This window comes from Monopterus albus, unplaced genomic scaffold (genome assembly GCF_001952655.1).
Source record: "Monopterus albus unplaced genomic scaffold, M_albus_1.0 scaffold29.1, whole genome shotgun sequence".
Lineage (NCBI taxonomy): Eukaryota > Metazoa > Chordata > Actinopteri > Synbranchiformes > Synbranchidae > Monopterus > Monopterus albus.
Window position 1 is genome coordinate 495,329 of NW_018127909.1, and position 22,531 is coordinate 517,859.

The 22,531-nt window shown below is 41.4% G+C and overlaps 1 protein-coding gene across 1 annotated transcript in view; it reads left to right on the forward strand.

Moving 5' to 3' along the window:
• The first annotated feature begins 647 nt into the window (after positions 1-647).
• Positions 648-22,531, forward strand: part of frmpd1a (FERM and PDZ domain containing 1a) — a 59,347-nt gene continuing 37,463 nt past the window's right edge. The window contains exons 1-4 of the mRNA XM_020596302.1: positions 648-883; positions 5,213-5,325; positions 18,697-18,819; positions 19,002-19,165. Coding sequence (XP_020451958.1) covers positions 18,701-18,819; positions 19,002-19,165 — 283 coding nt within the window. The 5' untranslated portion in view covers positions 648-883; positions 5,213-5,325; positions 18,697-18,700. The remainder of the gene's footprint in view (positions 884-5,212; positions 5,326-18,696; positions 18,820-19,001; positions 19,166-22,531) is intronic.

Consider the following 22,531-nt stretch of genomic DNA (forward strand, 5'->3'; position numbering starts at 1 on the left):
AGAGATTCTAAGTGACTTTTCCAGATTCAGTATAGTTCAACTATCAATATTGTATTTTGTGGTGCAAAGTCTTTAACAAAATTGAAATGAACAAATTACCCCAAAACCAACAGATGTACAGTGATCTAAGGCTTTAGTAATGGTTTGTTGTGTGTAATTCAGCATTGGCTGGTACATAGATGAATAGCTGTGTGTGGTTGTAAAACCTTGACGCCTATAGGGGGCGATAGAAGCCAGTTAGCGGACTATTTATAGAAACCTTCGTCTGTCAAAAGACTGAAGAGAACCTATATACAATTTCTGAAGCAAGTAAATGCACTGTATGTCAACATATTTACATAACCTCTTGCAGTCTTCCCATACACGCTCGCACACGCATAAACGAAATCCGCACAGCGGGTAGACAAGCAGAAAGCAAGATGCAGGTGTGTAAACAATGGACTCGCAGCGTGGCCCTGTCCCCACAGTTTGTCTTTATGAGGTGAGACCCCGTCGCCACTATGAAAACCTAATGTATGCGCGCGTTTCAATTTGTGTGTGTGTGTGTGTGTGTGAGAGAGAGAGAGAGAGAGTCGGGGGGGGCGGTGTTGAGTGAGTGAGAGAGAGAAGATTACGATCGCTTAAGCCCCGCGCGCCTCTCAGCCGTCCACATCTAGTCGCGCGCTCACCTGATTTGGGACTTTAAACGCACCTTTTACGGCAGAGCTCTCGAGCCGTGGTCCTCGTGCTGCCTAAACGCCAGGTGACATGGATTAACTGACTTCTCTGTGAGAAGGAGGCGCGGGTTTTTGCGGAGCTTTTCGAAGTTGTTCCACATCCAGGACGGTCGGGACGGCCCGCCCTGCGCTCACGAGGGAATAAGAGAGGAGATACTCGCTACTCGGTAAGGACTTACACCACTTTATTATATATCCAGCAAGCGTGAATAGCAACCAGACAAGAAGTGCCAAAATAGTTATCTGTCTTTAGAAATGTTCTTTCCTTTTAGTGCCTGCTGCAAGCTAGCAGGCAATTGATGGTGCTTCAGCTTGATTAACGCCACAACATTTATTAGGAAAAATGAGAAAAAGCCCAAACGTACTGTATATCAAAAAGTGTGTATTCGACCAGCTTTTTCAGTATCATATACTGGTATAATTTAGCAAGCACAAAATTTAAAATGTATGCAATAAATAAGGGCAAATCATTAAAGTCTGACTTCGACTTATAACGCAGCCCTGGTCGATGGACACCAGTTCTGTCCTGTAGGACTCGCCGACCGGGAGCGTGCCGGGCCAAGTCTTACCTGTTAAAAGATGAAGAGGTGCAGGCAAATTGAGGGGTAGGTTGTGAGAAGGCTGGTCCTAGCGCTCCACGCTTTACGTCAGTCATTAGATAAAAACAGGTAGCCTATTCCTGTCAAAGTAAATGAGTCAGTCATGTGCTCAACTATTGCTAAACTGACAAATAGACTGATATTACATACGGTAGGCTGTGCGAAATCAATGTGTTTTACTAATGCATCACTGTAACTGGGAACGTGCAGAACCGCCGAGACAAAAACTCACTGCGTGCACACGCATTACTACAGTACATGCATATTACAGTTAGATGATTCTCCAGACATTTTGCTGCATCATGCTTCAGCCTCCTGAAACAGCGCAGCGCTGATGCTGCTCTAACAGACCAGTAAGGGGCACAGTGCGCTTTTGTTTATGTGGCTCTTTTGCATGTGAATTGAATGTGTACAGTGTGTGGTGTCTGTTTCATGAATACAAAGGGAATCCCGACATTCAGTGCTGAATTGAAACAGAAGAACAATAGGAGATTCGCTGTGTTCTAAGACCCTTGCAGGCTTTGCTAATTTATTTATGATGCTATTTTTAGGCGTGGCTACATATTTGAAGCTTCAAAATTTTCAAGTTTAATATTGAGCAAAAACGAGGTGTGTCTGTCAACTTATTTGTATGTAACTGTGTGTACTCAAACAAACAGGACACATTCAGACAAAAATGATGCAGATAGTTAAAAGGAACTTTATCACTGTATTATTATTATTATTATTATTAATAATAAAGTTTAAAAGCCCCTCAAAACATATAAGGATGGCGTCAGAAAATTGGATCCAAATGAGTGTTCCCAGACAGCAAGAACTGGTACTGGAACCAAAATCCAGCTTCTCCTGACTTTTGCAGCACAGTGGTGAATCAGAAAGTAGAGAGGGTTATTAAGAGGGCCTGCTCTAATGAGGTCTAAAAGGTCTTAGGTCAACTCTGATCTCCTTTGCCATATAGACAGCACATTCAGCCACATGGCTTCAGTCTCAAACTTTTGATCAAGGGGTTTTCCGACAACAGCTATTTAAGCGTGTTTAGTGCAGCTGCCCCATCAGAGGCTATCATCAGTTCTTACTGGATGAAGACAGATGATTCACTGATACCTGGTCACTCATTCAGTAAACTTTCTTTTAAATGTTATCTCCATAAATTCTGATATGTGTAGTTGTGTTAGTCAAGTTGTAGGTAACTTAACATTATGTGATACCTTCAGTACACAATGTTTATTACCTCCACCAAGGGCAGGGGTTATGTTTTTGCCAGGGTTTGTTAGTTTGTTTGTTAACAGCATAACTCAAAAAGTAATGAGCCCATGAACAATTGATTAGATTTTGGTGACGATCCGTCACATAATTTGGATACAGGGTCTCAAAATCGGGCTAATTACAACCCCAAATCAGAAAAAGTTGGGACGTTATGTAAAATCTAAATTAAAACTAAAAATAGTGATGTGTAAATCATCTGTGTCCTGTATTAATGTTGAAAACAACACATGTATTACCCGTTGCCCCTGTTTATATTAGGATAAGGACAAATGTTGCACTTCATAGTAAGGTGGAGGTTAGTTAAAACAAAGAGTCAGAGACAGACAGAAATGTAAATCGGAGAACAGTAAAGCCAGTGGCTGTGTGTCTAGTTGACACTGAGAAAGTCCTAAGACTAATTTCAAACACTGGATGCCTGTGGTGTGTGTTTCTCTTTTTCTCCTCTCTCATTATTAATAGACATATTTCACCAATAGGATGGAACTAACTGGAGATTCATGAGCTGTAACTGTTGCCATTAATCAGTTCACAAAAGGATTTATGAAATAGATAAATAAGAACAGGCTTTGCAACATTAGACTGAAAAAATACACATGTATAAATATGATAGCACCAGTGTTAACTGATATCCTATTTTAATATTTGCCATAAACCCCCATTTACTTTATTGACGGAGTTGAGATCGAAGACAAATGTGTTCTCTGAATCACAGCCAACCTTCTGCTCCCTGAGAGTAAGACACTCATAAATTTCAGTAAAATATGAATCAGCTAATGAGAGAAAAGCAACATATCATCTAAGCCGTCACACTTTTTGGCCCTGTATACAGAACTATTATTCTGCAGAACTCTTTGCAGACCCTGTCCCAGAGTGGAATAACTGTAAAGTTGATTAATTGTGCTGTAGTATACCTGTTGGCATGTGCAGCACAAGGCACTAATCTGAATAGGAGGTTACAAGGATTGCATGTGTGTGGTGTGTGCGTGCACATGTGTGTGCTCGTTTATCTGTGTGTGACTGTGATGTGAGCTGTTAATTGGATTGTGTCCCCTTTGCTGCCCTTAGAGCATGAACATACAGGTATATTTTTTGAGTCAGAGGTAGGGTTAGAGATTTGTAAGATATGTAAAGGTTTGTAAAGTAACAGATTTATGGATCAAAGATAAAACACTGCCCAGGAGCATGAACATAAAGACAACAGATGGATGCAGTGCATAAGAGGCTGGTATACTTTAGCAATTAATCAAGTAATTTAAGTAATTTTTCAGGTAAAGAGTGTGTAAAACACTGTATGCATGGGGGACAAGTATCTCTCCCTCTCCCCTCATTCTCTTCCTCTGTGCATTGTTAGTTGTGCCTGTTAGCTGTTAGTAGAGTGAAGTGGTTACATTATCTAGATACATTATTGATGCACACAGCACTCTATAACACAAACACACTCACATACTTCATCCAATCATTCACATAATAAAAACATGCATACATATGCTCAAAAACACTAATACATCATTGCACATAGACGCACAAACACAAAGAGCATGTGCCTCAGTTTGTTTTTGAAGGCCAGTAGGTACAAGAGAGAAAAAGAACACATGCATGTTGTTTCTTTGTGGCTGAGAAAACACAGCTGATTCTGCCCAACTTCTCTCTGTGAAGAAAAGATGAAGCAATCATCCTTTCTCAAATGCACAGACTAAAGTTAAACAAGCACTCCACTCACAGCCACATACTGAGCTGACAGGTTAGTGTTGTGTGTGGGTGCTTTACACCTTGTAATACTTTGGGAGTTGGAGATGCAGAAGAGCTGAAGGAAACAATCAGTCTTTACAGATAACAGGTAATCTAAAGAGAGAGAGTCAGAAAACCAAAGACAGACAACAAGAAACAGCTTTGGGGGGATAATTATAAACAATAAAAGTACTGAGGGGTGAGAGTTTGAGTGGCAGGGAAGGTGGAGGTGCAGAAATGTTCCCAGCATCTCTTTTCTCAGGGTTTTTTAAGGGCCTCATTAAATATAAATGGTGTTTGAGGCAGAGCAGGGGCAAGTGGGACTCCAGAAACAGCACGAGCAGCCCAGTCAGCCAGGCAGGCCCATCCTGTTGCGATGGAGCCCATGTCTGTCTCTGCATCTTCCTCGTCTCCTCCACTCACTCACTTCTCTGTTTTCCCCATTTCCCACCCCATACCTCTTTTCTAGCCTTCCTCTCTTCAGTCATCTGTGTCTGTGTGTCAAACTGTCTGAGAGGAAAGTACATCTTTTATCATTGTTTGGCCTCTCTGTTCTTGTCTCTTCCCTCTGCCCATTTTCTCTCTTCCAGCTCTGTACCTCCTCCTCACATCCCCACTCCTTTCCCTCCCTCTCTGTTTCCTCACACGCTATTTCTTCCTCTGTGATGATTACCGAGTTGTTTGATTAGTGCATGTGAATGAAGAGAGAAAGCCCCCCTCCATTGTTCACATCATCCATCACAGCTTTCCCTTCCTTTCAGATGAAAATCATTTCAAGTGTAAGGTACTGATACTCCTGCACCTGTCTGTTTGTTTGTGCCTGTGTCAGTAGTTGCTGATGCATCAGTCCGACTATTCTGCCAAACAATTCTGACTCTTAATTCTGATGCTGTTTGTGCTCAGGAGGTAAAGACACGTCACCCTGGCCCTCTTCAGCAGAGCGATGGATGGACAGAAAGTGGAGCAGGACTGTAACTGGTGCTACATGGAGCCCTGATTTATACAGCAGAAAGCAGGTGTGTGTGTGGCTTTTTATGAGTCAGATACAAATGTGAAGCAGATTTTGTGAGACAGATGATCAGTGAAAGTGAGTAGTGAACTTGTGTGTGTGTGTGTGTGTGTGTGTGTGTGCGTGTGCGTGTGCGTGTGCGTGTTATGGTTTTAGCCAGCCTGTTGCTCTGAACAGCCCTGTAAGGTTGAGGTGAAGCTCAGTCTAATCTGGCTCAACAGGAGTGACGCACAAACCTGCAGACACATACTGTAATCCCATTTGCCTTCTCTGTGTGTTAGTGTGAATGTCTGTGTGTGTGCATTAAGAACATTATGCAAACATTGTGTATCAAGTTTTAAGTAATACATGTTTTAGCATATGTTGTCCTCAACCCTGTCTTCAGTGTCTATACAACTAATTAGCTTTGTCAGACAAAAAAAGCATTTTTGTATCTGTAAACGATGACATTAATAACATTATGTACTACAGAGAAGTAATAGAGAGGATGTTTGAGTGGAGAGATTGTTGTACAATGCACAACAGTTGTATACTGGAAAATGGGGTATGCAACCTGCATCTCAAATGTTGTTATATGTATGCTTCTCAAACACTTGCTAAGGTACAATTTGAGATTTTTGTTAAATGCTTTAAAATTCAGCATGCTCCATTCCTTGCTTCACATTGTTGTATTGAGTTTTCTTTATATTACTAAGACCTCAAGCTTTCTTTAGCCACATTCATGTTTAGACCAACCTACAGTAAATGCAACCAAAAAGGATGTTACAGTAGTAATGCATCAATTAACATGAGTGATTTTGTTGATACATTCATCACAGTGTGAACATTTTGTGTTGGCAGTGCAGATATGGTGTGTTCAATAATAAGCATTACAGACAAAGCAATGCCTCATCCCCTGTACCCTCAAAATAAGGCTAGGAATCATGCTATCAGCTTGGTGATACTACTTAGCCACGGTACGTTCACCATGACAATGCTGACATGCCAGTGTTCAACAGCTACTGTGTAATGTTTACCATGTTTGCAGATTATCACCAAATTCATTAACCCTGTAACTTCCATGAACATCCTAAACGGCTGTGAATATTTGTAGAAAATAAGTAGTTTTGTATTTTTGCACATTTTTATGTTTATATAAGTGTCTCCAACTTTTTCAGTTTTTAAAACACTTTTTATTTATACACTTTTTTGGGGGAAAATCAGAAAATAATATCATATATCATATCATATCATATCATACATTAAAAGACAACAAAATATTCAAGAGTTTTATGAATTGGGAAAAGCAGCAACTCATTCAGTCACAACTGGAAAAGGGTGTGTGAGGACAGCTCATCACACACGCAGAGGAGCGCAACAGGCCAACGCTAGCTTCATAATCTCCAGCTGGAAACGTTTTACCCACTTTGAACTGAATCAAGCTGGAGTTGGTTAAAGTCAAAGTTCTTAACCCCACTGATATTTTACTGATATTACAATCACATATTTTTCAGTGGGCCCATGTCAATTACACATATGACTTTGAACACAGAGGTGTTACAACAAAGAGCACAGCGACTCAGTTTACCAGCTCCGTGAACCAGTTTCCTGGGGAAACCCTAGACATGCAGTAACATCAATCTGAGATATTTTCAGTGCAGCGCCAAAGGAATTTGATAGGGAAACACTGCACCAATTTGGTATTTTGGTAACTCACCACACACCAAAATAGGAGCAGAAAAGGCAGTGTTATTGGTATTACTGCAGCACATAACAAGTAAGAGGAAACATTATGGCCATGAGCAACCCTAAACCTCTACAATGAAATAATGGAGGGAATAGAACCATGAAAAAAACTAAATCACAAATGCTACTCGTATTTATACAAACCCCAATTCCAATGAAGTTGAGATATTGTGTAAAACATAAATAAAAACAAAATACAATGACTTGCAAATCCTTTTTAATCCACATTTAACTGAATACACCACAAAGACAAGATATTTAATGTTCAAACTGATAAATTTTATTGTTTTTTGCAAATATTAACTCATTTTGAATTTGATGCCTGCAACACCTTCCAAAAGAGCTGGGACAGGGGTATTTTTTACCATTGTGTTACATCACCTTTCTTTTAACAACACTTGATAAGCTTTTGGGAACTAAGGACACTAATTGTTGAAGCTGTGTAGGTGGAATTCTTTTCCATTCTTGCTTGATGTATGACTTCAGTTGCTCAACAGTCCAGGGCCTGGGTTGTTGTATTTTGCACTTTATAATGTGCCACACATTTTCAATGGGAGACGGGTCTGGACTGCAGGCACTCTTTTGAAGCCACACTGTTGTAACACATGCAGAATGTGGCTTGGCATTGTCTGAAATAAGCAGGGATGTCCTTGAAAAAGATGTCGCTTGGATGGCAGCATATTTTGCTCCAAAACCTGTATGTACTTTTCAGCATTAATGGTGCCTTCACAGATGTGCAAGTTACCCATGCCATGGGCACTAACACGCCCCCATACCATCACAGATGCTGGCTTTTGAACTTTGTGCTGATAACAATCTGGATTGTCCTTTTCCTCTTTAGCCCAGAGGACACGACGTCCATGATTTCCAACAACAATTTGAAATGTGGATTCGTCAGACCACAGCACACTTTGCCACTTTGCATCAGTCCATCTCAGATGAGCTTGGGCCCAGACAAGCCAGCGGCGTTTCTGGGTGTTGTTGATGTATGGCTTTCGCTTTGCATGGTAGAGTTTTAATTTGCACTTGTAGATGTTGCGGCAAACTGTATTAACTCACAATGTTTTTTCAAAGTGTTCCTGAGCCCACATGTTAAGCTGTCCCTGGTAGGCTAGTGGTTAAGGTACAGCGCTCTCGCTGCTGCACCCCGGGTTCAAATCAGGGTTGTGTCAGGAAAGGCATCCGGTGTAAAACACATATGCCAAATGCCAACATCTGAGTTGTCGCTGTGGCGACCCCTAAACGGGAAAAGCCGAAAGTGACTTTCCTCTCCTGAGCCCATGTGGTAATATCCTTTACAGAATGATGTCTGTTTTTAATGCAGTGTTACCTGAGGAATCGAAGGTCACGAGCATTCACTGTTGGTTTATGGCCTTTCCGCTTACGTGCAGAGATTTCTCCAGATTCTCTGAATCTTTTGATGATATTATGAACTGTAGATGATGAAATACTGTACCTAAATTCCTTGCAATTGTATTTTGTAGAGGTTGTTCAGGACATTCAAATCAGAAAAAAAATAATAATAACTAGAAACCAATATCAGCCTTTCAACCTCTGTGGATGAAATGGTTGACTTATGGCTAAGAGTCACAAGATAGCCAAAGAAGCTGCTGTATTAATCAACAAGCTCAGTTTTTGCTACATAGTGTACATTGTGTAATTATGGCAGTTTTGTTGTGCAACACACATCATAAACTCTGTTTTCTGTATCTACCTCTGTACTCGACTCACAAAGATGAAATTAATATCAATTTCCTCATCCAGCTCTTACCAAAAGGAGCATATTATCAGTTTTAACATTTTCAGAATTAAACTAACACATAGTTTTGTGTATTGCACAGAAACATTAGTTTGGTGCTCCTGTGAGGGTGATCTCACTCCAGAACTCTTTTGTGCAGAACTGTGGTGTTTTCCTGCCTGGTTTGTTTAGTTTGGTGTGGAAGCTGTCAACAAACCGTGGGTCAAGGCTGCTTAAAATGAAGGCTCTTGGACTCCTTTTAAAGCAGGTAATTTCTGATACGAGTTCACTCTGGACCCACCACAGGACTGTGTGTCTGTACAGTTTCTTTTATAGCATAAGATCAAAAGTTAAACTGCTATTACTGTAAATGTACACAGTCCAAGTGTTAATCGTGGGGACGGTTGAGGAATTGATCTTTACAGCAGTCTATATAAGAGATCAATAGAAGTAAGCCAGATTGTTCCATTGCACATCTGTCCATCCTGGAAGAAGGATCCCTCCTCTGTTGATCTTCCTGAGGTTTCTTCCATTTTTTTCATTAAAGGGATTTTTGGAGGAGTTTTTCTTTATTCAAGTTGTTCTAACGGCAGAGGGTATTGTTCAGTTTGTTAAGACCCCTGATGAACATTTGTGATTTATGATATCAGGCTTTACTAATAAAAATTGACTTGCTTATTTGGCAAATACCTGTGGTATAAGCAAGAGCATGGAATTTTCTGTGTACATCAGAAAAGGAAAATTAGTTAAGTGTGCTGTGTTTGTTACTTTGTTTGTTCCCTATTAATAACTGTATGAAATATAGCAATAACAGGGCAACTATGCTCCATCACTGTTAAGGTACAAAATGTCTTGTTTTTGCTTTGTTTCTAGCTGTCCATCATTATTAATAAAATCTGAGGTCCAGTTGCAGACTAGCAATGCTTACGGCAATCTACTACTTTGCTGGCTCTTTGTGACCACCAAAGAAGAAAAATAAATGCATAAGGTTTAGTAAATCTGCCATTTTTTATAACCTGGTTTGTTTGTGATATGTAAGTTAGTGTGGACACTAAGCAAACAAGAGCTAAAGGGCAGCAGTGTATCATTTGAGATAAAACTAATTGTCAGTCACAGGATTCAACTTTCCAGTCACAAACCTTCATGTCAGCCACCTCTGCCCAGATTCTGTTGTTCATTCCCAGATGCCTCTCCATAGCGTCTCCTGTCATTTCAGACCCTGCCACTCCCACTTGCCCTGCACAGTCAACCCACCACTTCTGAAACCTGATGTCTCTGCTCACCTGTACACTTCACTGTCTCCTTACTTTCTCTGTTTGAATACATCACCAGCCCCATTCAGTAATTATTTGCCAGATTATCTTTCTACTGTTGCAGTTCACTAAGGGATAGAAGAATAGGAAAAAGATTCTGGGGAGAGTGGGTGGGTAATGAAAAGCGATAATAGATGTGAGGGGTTTTGGTTGGTTTAAATAGTGTAGAAATGGAAGGGGTGTAGTTTGGGGAGGTACCGCTCCCAACTTCAGATAATTACATTATCTCCATTTGTAGTGGTGCCGTCTGCCTTATCCTACACTCACCAGCCGCTTTATCAGGCACACCTGTGTAATTGTATGCACTTCAATGCAACACTTCCACCTTAACATCTGTGTTTATGAAGCTCAAAATGTTTCAGTTTTTAGTGAAATTGTTATAAATGTATAAATTCAATTATATGTTTATTATTGAGGTCATAATTAAATGTGGTGTTGTACTGGAATGCATTATATTTAGAGGTGTCTGTACTTTTTTGTCCTCCCCCACTACATACAAGAGAGGGTCAGAAAATTCTGTCTCATGACTCAACTCTAAATGTCCAAATGGAGTACAATTACTACAAGAGAAAAAATGCTTAAAATTGCATCTTGTCATTATTGGTAGGATTGCAATAGTCAGCAATGGATGCTCCAAGAAAATTTATGAGAAGTGTAAAGTTGAGAAATGTGATATGTCTTTTGAATGACGTGAGAGGGAAGTACAGTGTAATATTCCCAGCAGCTTCTAATGTTACACCTTTTTTAAAAAATCTGCCGACGTTTCCTGTTTTGATATCTTACCTTGAACAATGTGGAACTCAAAACGGAAATTGCTACTGTATGCGGTCTCAGCACTGTTTTACCAGAGTGGAGTAGATGAGACATAGGGGCTTTTACTTCATAAGTATAGTCAATCAAAGTCACTTACTGTAGGAAGAAAAACATGTTTATAGGATTAGAGGAGACTGGATTGTATAAAGGTTTTGTCCCAATGTTTGACATTTGAAATGCACAGACCTTTGGCTATAATCCATCCCTGATGATCCACTTTTAAATGGAAGTATCTCTACTGGAAATCCATGTTTTCAGAGCTTCAGGGCCTTTACATTTCTTTATATTTGTGTATTTCACTCTAACAAACCCAAGGACACTTCTGCATTGTGTTTCTTGTAACCTGATAAGTGAGATACTTCGAGTGAAGCAAACTGTAAAAGTGAGATGTGGAGGGCTGAGAAGTGAGGGACTGATAGGATGGAAAGAAAGAGAAGCAGGAGAGGGGTGTTCATAGTGGGTTGATAATGTGCTTACCACTCAAGATCCCCCAGGAGACATTGCTGTCTGGCTGTGTCAATCACCACTTTTACCACTAATCCCTCCTCCTCACTCACCTGCTATCACACTTGTTTGTTTGTTTGCCATGTCCTTGCTTCACTCAGTTTCCTACACTTGTCACATCATACTGTTCCTGATGATGCACTGGACACCACGTTAATCCTTGTTTAGATGCCTACAATAGCTCCCCTTCTCCTCTCCTCTCCTGTTCTCTCTCTTCACCCTTGTGTTTCCTCTAATGGATGGTGCTAATGCTCATCATCAGCATTTGTCTGGGGGAGATTCTTTCCTGCAGCTGCTCACTGAGGAATACAACAGGCCCACTGAGTTCATTCACTCATTCATCCCATGCATCAAACAGTAAATGCATTCATGGATTCATCTGTCTCTCTGTCATTACCTTTATCATCATTTTTCCCCAAAGGACACTCCTTGCTCCTTGTAGTTGGAATTCATCCATCCTTTCATTTGTTTATTGGTTAGTAATGTGGTTATCATCCATTCACTAATCTGTCAGTTTACTCTGCTATCCTGCATGAACTTATCCATGTACTCTTTTTTCCCATTGTGTGATTATATCATTCATTCATTTGTTGGCTTGTTCATTCAGTCAGTCTCTTTCTTTTCCATGTATCACTCACTGAAGGGCGATTCTTCATGAATGCTTTATATCACTATTTGCCAGATCCAGTCAAGTAGAATCAACCTTTGATGATGTGAAGGGGGTATTAAGTAACAGCTAATGTCTGACTTGCTCAGTCATCTGGGGGGGAAGTCTTTGTGTGATCATATGTGTGTGTGGTGAATGAGAGGGAGACTTTGTGAGCAAATACTGTTAATAGTATTCTAGTGTTCCATGATAATGTTAGGCATTTGACTCTGCCAGTGTTAAAAACAAATTATTTTAATGCTCACATCTACATTGAAAGGTTTACTGATTGCTGTAGTCATTCCTTCTGTCCATTCTGGCCATGAGGGGATATCTTTGTAGTGCTGCTACAAAATAAAAATTAGTAATACAACCCACAGTCTGTTTTGTGTCAAAATGTATTGTAACATTCAGCCAAAGCTAATATGATGCATTAGTGACAGAATTAGTCAGATTCTTCCAAAGTTCTGTCTTTTGATTGCAGAGCTCCTCCTACAGGGGTTGTTTGTTGACATCTGGCAGAGGATTTGAACCAGGCCATACAGTTCATAATTTGAAGGGCAAGGTCATTTGGCCTTGAATTTCATACATTTCCAGAGAACACAAAGGTCACTTGACTGGTCACTAAGGCTGACAGACAAATAATATGTATGTGCACGTAGCTTACTGTATGTAGCCTACAGTACACAGCCTGAGCAGTAATGTTACAAACTAAGGTTTGGAGGATATGTTCACAAAATGAATACAACAAATTGTGCATGCTTGTAGAACTACTGTATGTCAGGGAAATATGAGATATTTCATGTGCGGCTTTGGCAGTAGTAGTAACTGTGCACCTTTACTATAATTTGGATAGGACATAGCATTACATGTGCAAATTTGCGCTCTATGGCATCTTAACATGTCATCCAGCTGCCAGTTTGCTGATGTTGCTTATGGTCACGGGTTGGAGGGAAGATTGATTTATTAAGGAGAAAACGGAGTAAAGGATGTTGAATTACTGTTAATTACTCTAACAGGTGCAATCATTTTATTCATCTGGCATCATAATGAGCAAAAAGACCAGCATCACTTCTAGCACCATGAAAACTAAAAATAAATGTAGAATGGCTACCTATTAAGCATGTTGCTTGTCCCCCTCATTTTAGGATAACTTCTGTATTTACATATATTGTACATTAAATTTACTAAAAATAGCATGTATACAGACTAACAATACAGTACTGCTGATTTAGCATATACAATATTTCAGATAGCAGGGAAAATAATTTTCAACACTACATGCTGTGTTTTACAGCCTTTGAGTTTACTTACAGCTTAGAAATAGAGCGTGATCTTGCTATTTTAATTGATATGCACTCTGAGCTAAAAATAGGGCACAGATTTAGTGAATGTAGACAACAGAAGTTCACCAATCCTTCATGAAAATGTTGTTACCAAGCAGTGTAAAAGAGTGAATAACATTAAATTCTACCGTGTATTTTGCTAACTTGGTTGTAGCTACACTCACCTACATGAGTGGCAGATCATGAACAAATGAATGACTTAGCTATCATTTACTGAGATCACTCATCAGATCTGACTGGCTTCAGAAGATCTGGCAGAGATAAGAGTTTCTTCACATCTGATGAGGGCTCACCAGCCACCATGGTCATGTGCCTCTGACAACTATTAAGGGCTTCACGTCACATGGCTGTTATGAAATTTATACCCTGGTTTGAACACAAAGATGATATTTCATAGTAAAACATCTATTTTAAAGATATCCTTTTTATTTTTCTAACTTATACTGCTAAAGCTTCATATTAGCATTGGCTGTGGTTCCAAATACATTTTTGGGCTAAACAAAAACTATTGATTTTGTCCCACTTGCAGTGTAATCAGGCTGGAGCATAATTGCATCATGACCAATGTGTACAGGTAATAAATATCCATGGAGTCAAGCACAACATTTGCTAAAGTCTTTAGGTTTTTATAAGCATGCATGTGTATGTAAGCTGATATGGCATTGTCAGTGCAAGGTTCCACAAGGACCCATTAGCCAGACTAAACCCCACAGACACCAAAAGGAGCCCATGTCCATTATATCCATTGCACCAACCACCATGGCCTGTCAACAGTCATTTATGACAACCACCTGCCTCACAGCAAACACAACAGGGACCTATTCAAAGGAGACACCATCATTACTGGAAATTAGAATCTTGGCTTGGGCAACTGGCTCATAACTTGTACTAAGAGCCTATTAGGCTACATGATGCCACAAGTGACATCATTGTTGGCCTCAGCCTATGTCTGCTAGGCAGAAGTCCCACTGCCAAGCCTAGTGTGTGTGCGTTCTCTATCTCTAAACCACTGAAATTTCAAGTACTTTCATTTGCATGTTTTATTCTGGAAATATTTCTAGGAGTTTGAATTATTATTGTTATTTTTCCTGGTTGGTTTCTTGCATGAAACATTTTACTATGCTACACTGACACTTTGCTGTTTATCTACATCCATTTAAAGATTAAAGATTTTTATTTGCCATTAATGCATAAACAGTCAGTCTAGGCATATAGGAATTCTTGTGCAGGGCTCTCCTGGATTTAAGTAAAGAGTTTAAAGCCAAAAGAACGAACACCTAGTCTAAATATAAGATTACCCAGGAATACAAAAAAATACAAAATACTAAAAACAAGAATACAAAATAGTTGATAAAATTGTGGATACAGGAATAAGGTAGCAGGTAAAATGGGGAGTTTCAAATATTGCACATGGTACTGCAACTAGTGGAATTGTATATGTATTCTACTTAGTAGGGTAATGAGGGATTAGTGCACAGGTTTTTCACATTTTGTATTTTGTAGGGATTAGTCTGCGGCAGAGAAAAAGCTGTTGTAAAATCTTGTTTTGTGTGTGATGATACTGTCCGCTCTGCTGTGCCTGAGGTTGTGGGTGCAGTTTTTGTGTTTGAGCAGAGTGTGAGCTGGATGGAGTGGGTCTCTGATTATGTTCTCTGCTGTTTTGCAATAGCAGTGTGTGTATATTGTGTCCATACACAGCAGGCAGTTCAGTCCCAGTGATCCTCTCTGCAGTCTTTATGACCCTTTGAAGAACCTTCCTCTCTGCCTGTGTGGTGTTACCATACCAGACTGTGATCCCAGTAGTGAGGATGCTCTCTACCAGTCCGCTATAAGCCTGGTTGAGGGGTCCACGTTTCAGACCAGCTTTTCCTGAGCTGCCTGATGAAGTATAGCCGCTGCTGGGCTTTCTGTGGCAGCTGTGTTTCATGTCCAGCTCAGGTCAGGTGTCACCTGCAAGCCCAGGAACTTGTGGCTGTCAGCCCTCTCCACCTCAGTCAGTTCCTAAAGTCTATTATTATAACTTTTGTCTTCTTTATATTGAGGATGAGGTCATTGTCCTCTCCATAATCAAGAATGTCATTCACCAAGATTCCGTAACCTGACTCGTCCCCACCCTTGATGAGGCCCAGGATGGTGGTTTTATCAGCATATTTAATAATGCTGGAGTTGTCATGGTTGGAGACACAGTCGTGGGTGTACAGGATGAAGAGTTTGGGGCTGAGACAGCAGCCCTGCAGTGAGTCTGTGCTGATTGTGAGCTCAGCAAACACCCGCCCTCCCATTCTGACCACCTGTGGTCTTTCTGTCAGGAAGTCCAAAATCCAGTTACAGGTGGGAGTTAGGAAAGCTGGTGTTAATCTCCTTGTGAGCGCAGTGTGTTGTCACACGCACCTACCTGTTGCTCTTTGTTTTTTGCCCCTCCAGAGTAACTGGAACCAGATCGTGGACAGTTTTGATGACATGAACCTACGTGAGGCTCTGCTCAGAGGAATTTATGCATATGGTTTTGAGAAACCTTCCGCAATCCAGCAGAGAGCCATTATCCCTTGTATCAAGGGTAAGTGATGGTGAACCTTTTGCTAAAGATGTGTGTGTGTTCCATCATTGCAGTTCAGTTATGAAATCCACAAAGCATCTCTCCTGCTCCGGACACCTGTCAGTTGCATAGGATGATGAAGTTGTACCATCTGGTTCAAAGGTACTTCAGTGACCTTTTGATGGTATTTAGCACTGCATGTTCTCCCTGTGCGGGTTCTCTCCAGGTACCCTGGCTTCCTCCCACAGTTTAGAGACATGCATCTTAGGTTGCGACTCTCTAAATTGTCTATAGGTGTGAGTGTGTGTGTGGTTGTTCATCATAGGACTGACACATAGACAGACTGGCACCTGTCCGGGGTGGACCTCACCTCTTGCTCGATGTCAGCTCCAGCCCCCTGATACCCTATTCAGGAATAAGCGGTATAGATAATGGATGGATGGAGAGCATCTTGGCAGCCATGTATAAATGTAAACCAAAAATAAAATTGTTACAAGATTTCAGCATTGAGGTACAATTGCATTCAATGCTTTTGGTTAGGCTACTAACATAAGCTTGTATTGGGAGTCATGAGACACCCGTTCCAAAGGGTTGCTAGTATCCCACCCTTGTGCTGTTCATACAGATCAAGCTAAGGGCGGTATAATTGCGAGCCAGCCTGTGAATTCAGACTGGCATTGTAAAACAGAGGCGAGACAGGATGTCATTCTGCAATTTTTGTCACATTTGATTAAATTTTGCACTGGTAGTCTACGAGCCAAAACAACAATGGTAGGAGTAAACTTTTGCATAAGACTGTATGTTCTGCTATTTCTATGCAGAATGTCCGTGTAGATTGTCAGTCATCCAGGTCATAATAAGCTGAAAAAAATTTAGAAAAATCAACTGGACTAGGTTTTTAGGTCGAAGACGTTTCAGTGTGAGGACCAGTTTCTCTAAGCACTTCATGGTGACTAATGTGAGCGCCACTGGCCTGAAGTCATTCAGAGTGGATGTGTCTGATGTCCTAGGGACCGGCACGACAATGGATTTTTTTTTAAATGCGAGGGACTACTACTTGGGTTAAGGACAGGTTGAAGATGTCTGTGTACACACTAGCTAGTTGGTCCCCGCAGGGTCTCAACAGTCTAGGGGGGACACCGTCTGGTCCTACAGCCTTATGGGGATTCACCTGCTTCAGGGCCTTCAGAACCTGTGTGCGCATTACCTGATAAGTAGTGTCCCCCGGGTCGCAGGGGGATTTTGAGGGGGTATCCGTGTTCAACCTGTCAAACCTCGCATAAAAGTTGTTAAGGCTGTCCAGGATTCCCTGCCACATGCTGCACATGTTGTTATTCATGTTATAGCTCTCCAGTTTTTGGAAATATGCCCTCTTTGCAGCTGTGATGGACCTCTGTAGCTCGTACTGGGCTCTCGTGTACTCCGCTTGGTCCCCTGACTTGAAAGCTTCCCGCCCTTTCCTGATTTTCTGCTTTATGTCCATATTGAACCAAGGTTTTTGATTGGGGAAGACATGCACCGTTCTAGCTGGTGTGCATAGGGATGTGCACCAGTTGTAATCACTCATAGTCTCTGTATATTCATGGATGTCGTCTGTGGCTTTGAAGATGTTCTGGTCTGTGGCCTCCAGACAGCCCTGCAGGCTGGCCTGTACACCATCAGTCCAAGTGTTAAGAGTTCTCACTGTGACTGGTTTCGCTTTGAGCCATTTGGTGTAAACCAGCCTGAGCCGGATTGCTAGGTGGTCAGATTTACCAAAATGAGGCTTAGATTCTGCTGAGAAAGCATTTCTAATGTTACTGTAACATTGGTCTAGTGTTTTGTTTCCTCTAGTGGGGAATGTCACAAAATGATACAGTTTAGGCATGCTTTTCCTAAGATTGCAGTGACTGAAATCTCCCAGAACAATACTAGCAGCATCAGGATATGTGGTTTCATGCTCACTGATCATGTCGTGGAGCTCTTTGAGTGCAGCGCCCTCCCTGGCTGAGGGGGGGTATGTACACCACACTTACAATGATACATTGCATTTCTCTGGGCAAATAAAATGGCCTTAGTTTCAATGTTAAATATTCCACATCTTCAAAACAAAATTTGGAGATAATCTTACTACCGGTGCACCAGGACTTTTGACAAAGTCAGCCGTTCCTCCTCTGTGAATCTTGCTTCTTTCCGCATCATTTTGGTCGTGTCTGAACACCGAGTAGCTGTCCACAGTAATTGCCTCTTTGGGTGTCCCTACAGCCAGCCATGTCTTACAAAAGCACAGCAAGGAGCAGTCCTGTATGTCCGTCTGCATAGAAATCTGAGCACGGAGTTCATCCATGTTATTATTCAGAGATTGGACATTTGCAAACAATGTACCCTGGAGGGTTAGCCTACCCCTCCTGACCAAACGCCGGTGCCTTCGCTCCGCATGTCCCTGTCCGCCTCTTCTCCGTTTTGGCTTGTCGCTAACCAAGCAGCTGCCTGCTGGGGGCGTCGTATCAACATAGCACGTTAGCTCTGGGTAAGAGTCCAGTGTGCTCAGGTCAAACTCTCCAAGATGACTGCGCTCTCTTAGCTGTAGTAAAGTCACCCAATCATAAATAATGTTTGCAGTCTTTACTGTTGCATTAACATGGCACAAATAAGCAAGAAAGAGACAAAAGAGAAATAACTTCACTTGGAGAGCTCCATGACGTCACACACAGGGGAGCGCCATCTTTAAAAGAATAATACTGTATGTATGACTCCTCTGACTTTTTCCCCTGCCAGGTAAATGGAAGTACCGGACAGGAGCCGTTCCCCATCGCGTAGGACCAGCCGGGTAGAGCAGATGGTGGGACGATGGCTGAGACGGTCCCAAGACACAGGCAGCAGGTCTCACTCTCTGAGCAGGTAAACCTTTGTTTTTCCTCTTATTTGAAATCATTAGTTGGATTCTCAATTTAATGGACTGTATGAGAATGCAGCAGTAATGCCCACATTGGTGACCATTTTCAATCTGTGCTCTTTTGGAAATATTGTAGTTGTACAATTGCATCCTGAGTGGGTTTTTTTTGTCTACTTGCTCCTCTCAGAGACCGAGTGTCAGCAGATGGGAAGACAGCCGAGTCTGGTGGCTGTGATCGGAGGAATTACCCCTTCCGTTTCAATGTTCAGATCCAGTGGGACCCAAACCTTAACTCTCATGGCCTCACTCTGTCCTCCCAGACCCCCATCCTGGTGCAGGAGGTCACCCCAGGTATGACAAAATTTTTAAAATGTAAAAACAAAAGTGGGAAAAAGAAGAGTAATATAAATATAAATTGTTACAATGTCTGTATTTGTAAACTACTGATATTGGACACAACAAACCCTGAATTTAAAATGTAGCCTATATGAAATATATTTATTTCATGATAGAAGTACGCAGTAATGCAATAATGAAATTGCTGTGAGAAATGTTCTTTTCAACACTACATGCAGTGTTTTCTCACCACCTTATAACAAACTTGCATGAAACAAACAGCATTTGGACTGTCTGATAAGAGCATTAAATATTGTGTTATACTCATTACATTCAGAATGGCCAAACCAACCTTAATATCGGCATCTACATGCGTGGTGTATTATGCAACAATAACATGTGAAGAGTAGTTCCACCTGATCATATGAATTGATGCACAATGCTCTAATTTACTTCAGTCACATAGTGATATTCAGTAGTGTACCCTCCATGATATCTATGGTTCCTTCTCCCTCTCTTTCCCTTTCTTTTCAGTATGTTTACATGATACAGTCAGTATTTAACAGACAGCCACTGCTGGGCTGCCTATCAATCAATACAGCAGTTTATATATATGAGGATCCTCTGCAGTATCTTAGCTGTTCCTAGCACTGCACTCTTTTGGACAGAGATCTCAGATGTTGTTCCTGGGATCTGTTGGAGCCACTCTCCCATTTTGGGGGTCACAGCCCCCAATGTTCCTATTACCACGGGGACCACTTGTGCCTTCACCTTCCACATCTTTTCTAGCTCTTCTTTCAGCCCTTGGTATTTTTGGAGATTCTCGTGTTCCTTCTTCCTGACGTTGCTATCGCTTGAGATTGCTATATCTATCACTACAGCCTTCTTCTTCTGTTTGTCCACCACTACTATGTCCGGTTGGTTGGTCATTACCAGTTTGTATCTTGAAGTCCCACAGGATCTTAGCTTGCTCACTCTCAGCCACCTGGGGGTGTATCCCATTTTGACTTTGGGATTTCCAGCCTGTACTTGGCACAGATGTTTCTGTACACTATGCCAGCCAATTGGTTATGGCGTTCCATGTATGCCCTGCCTGCTAGCATCTTGCACCCTGCCATTATGTGCTGGATTTTCTCAGGGGCATCTTTGCACAGCCTGCACCCTGGGTCCTGCGTGGTATTGGCCTCTATTGATCTTGTACTTAGAGCTTGTTCTCGTGCTGCCAGGATTAGTGCCTCTGTGCTGTCTTTCAGTCCAGCTTTGTCCAGCCACTGGTAGGATTTTTCGATATCAGCCACTTCTACTATTTGACGGAGGTACATATCATGCAGAGGTTTGTCCTTCCATGAGGGTTCCTGCTCTTCCTTCCCTTGTTCCTCTGGTTTCTGCTACCTGAGGTATTCACTAAGCACATCATCACTTAGAGCCATCTGCCTGATGTATTCATGGATCTTTGTTGTTTCATCCTGGATAGTGGCTGTGACGCTCACTAATCCTCAGCCTCCTTCCTTCCGCTTAGTGTACAGTCTCAGGATGCTGGACTTGGGGTGAAACCCTTCGTGCATTATAAGGAGCTTCCTTGTCTTGATGTCAGTGTCCTCTATCTCCTCCTTTGGCCAGCTTATTATACCAGCGGGGTACCTGATGACCGGCAGGGTGTAGTCTTTGTTCTTTCCATTCATCTGACTTCTCAGGACTTGCCTTACTCTCTGCAGGTACTTGGTAGTTGCTGCTTTCCTTGCAGCCTCTTCATGGTTACCATTTGCCTGCAGGATCCCACGGTACTTGTAGCTGTCCTCAACATCTGCTATGTTGCCTTCTGGTAGTACAATCCCCTCAGTTCTGACTACCTTCCCTCTCCTTGTTACCATTTGACCACACTTATCCAGTCTGAATGACATTCCGATGTCCTGGCTGTAGATCCGAGTGGTGTGGATCAGTGAGTCAATGTCTCTTTCACTCCTGGCATATAGCTTGATGTCATTCATGAATATATATGTTAAAAAAGATGTCTGTTTGCATACCAGTTAGTGTCTTCTGCACAACAGGCACAACTGTGCTACTGTTCACCTGAGTTCCTAAGTGAGCTGCCCTGGAACAGCCTTTCCACAGTAGGAATGAATATAAATGTGGAGGAGCTCATCAAACCTGCAGAGCCTTGGAGTCATACCACTGTACTCCTACAGCAGGAGAAGCCAGTTGAGGTATTTTAGTACTATATTTTGGTACTTGGGAGCTATACTGATGACATGCAGGCCATATTTGAGTGAATATATGTTAGGAATATATGCACAAGTTACATCGTCTAATCAAGAGAACTGAACCATTTTGTGGCTGTTACTTGCTGGACTGATTTTTTTCTAAAACTTTTATTCATTTCAGTGTTAACCAGCCTAAATATGTTGTTATTTTTGCTATTGAAATGTAAACTCAGACACTGTATAAATGTATATATGTAGGCACTCCAGAGTATAATCATGTTAAAATCTAATATATTTTCTTCTTCCAGGAAAAATAAAAATTTTAGTTTCATTCTCATTGTTGTCTCTAGAACAGGGCTCTTGTTTTGCATAGAATAAGTCTCCACAGCGAATCTGTGCCAGCCAACTGCAGCCCTCTGGCCAGTGTACAGTACAAACTGTAAAAAGTGGAACGTCCAAGGGAGGCTGATACTGCATATATGCACACAAAATTTCATTAACTAAGGAAGCATACTGTGACCATAGTGTTCTGTGTGTGTGTGTGTGTGTGTGTGTATGTGTGTGTCTGCGTGCACATACGTATAAAGCATCTTCAGTATAATGAGGAGAGAAAGCAAAGCAAGAGGAAGACGTTTTGCCCTTAATTGGGGCTCTCAGGCAGCACTTTCTCCCAGGCTGTGTACTGTCTTCGAGAACCTCTTCCAGTTAAATGCCTAATAAGCTTTCAGTTGTATAACAGATACAGTAGGTAAGACTGGGGTTAGGGGTGTGATTGTAGTCATAGCAGAAAAGGTGGGAGATGCATATGACTGGAGATGTTCTCAGACTTATAAATACATGGCTTTTGCCCAATTCTAATAATGTATGTTCACACTAATACAGTAGATATCTGTGCTGCAGAGCTTCCTTGTTTCAGGACAACAGAAGTTATTTTCTGGTGATTGGCTGCTGTAAATGATGTCACATCTAGAGGGCAGCTACAGTCATACAGTCCATCATTCATAAAATATAATCATTTATTGTTACACTCAGTGACAAGAAAAAGTAAATGAACCATTTGGAATTATCTGTATTTTTTGTTTTATTTCCTTGAATGTGGTCAGATTTTCAGTTAAGTTACAATTTTGTTGTTCTATTTCGTATAGGCTTCGCCCTCTAAGAGCTGTCACTATTGGGTTTA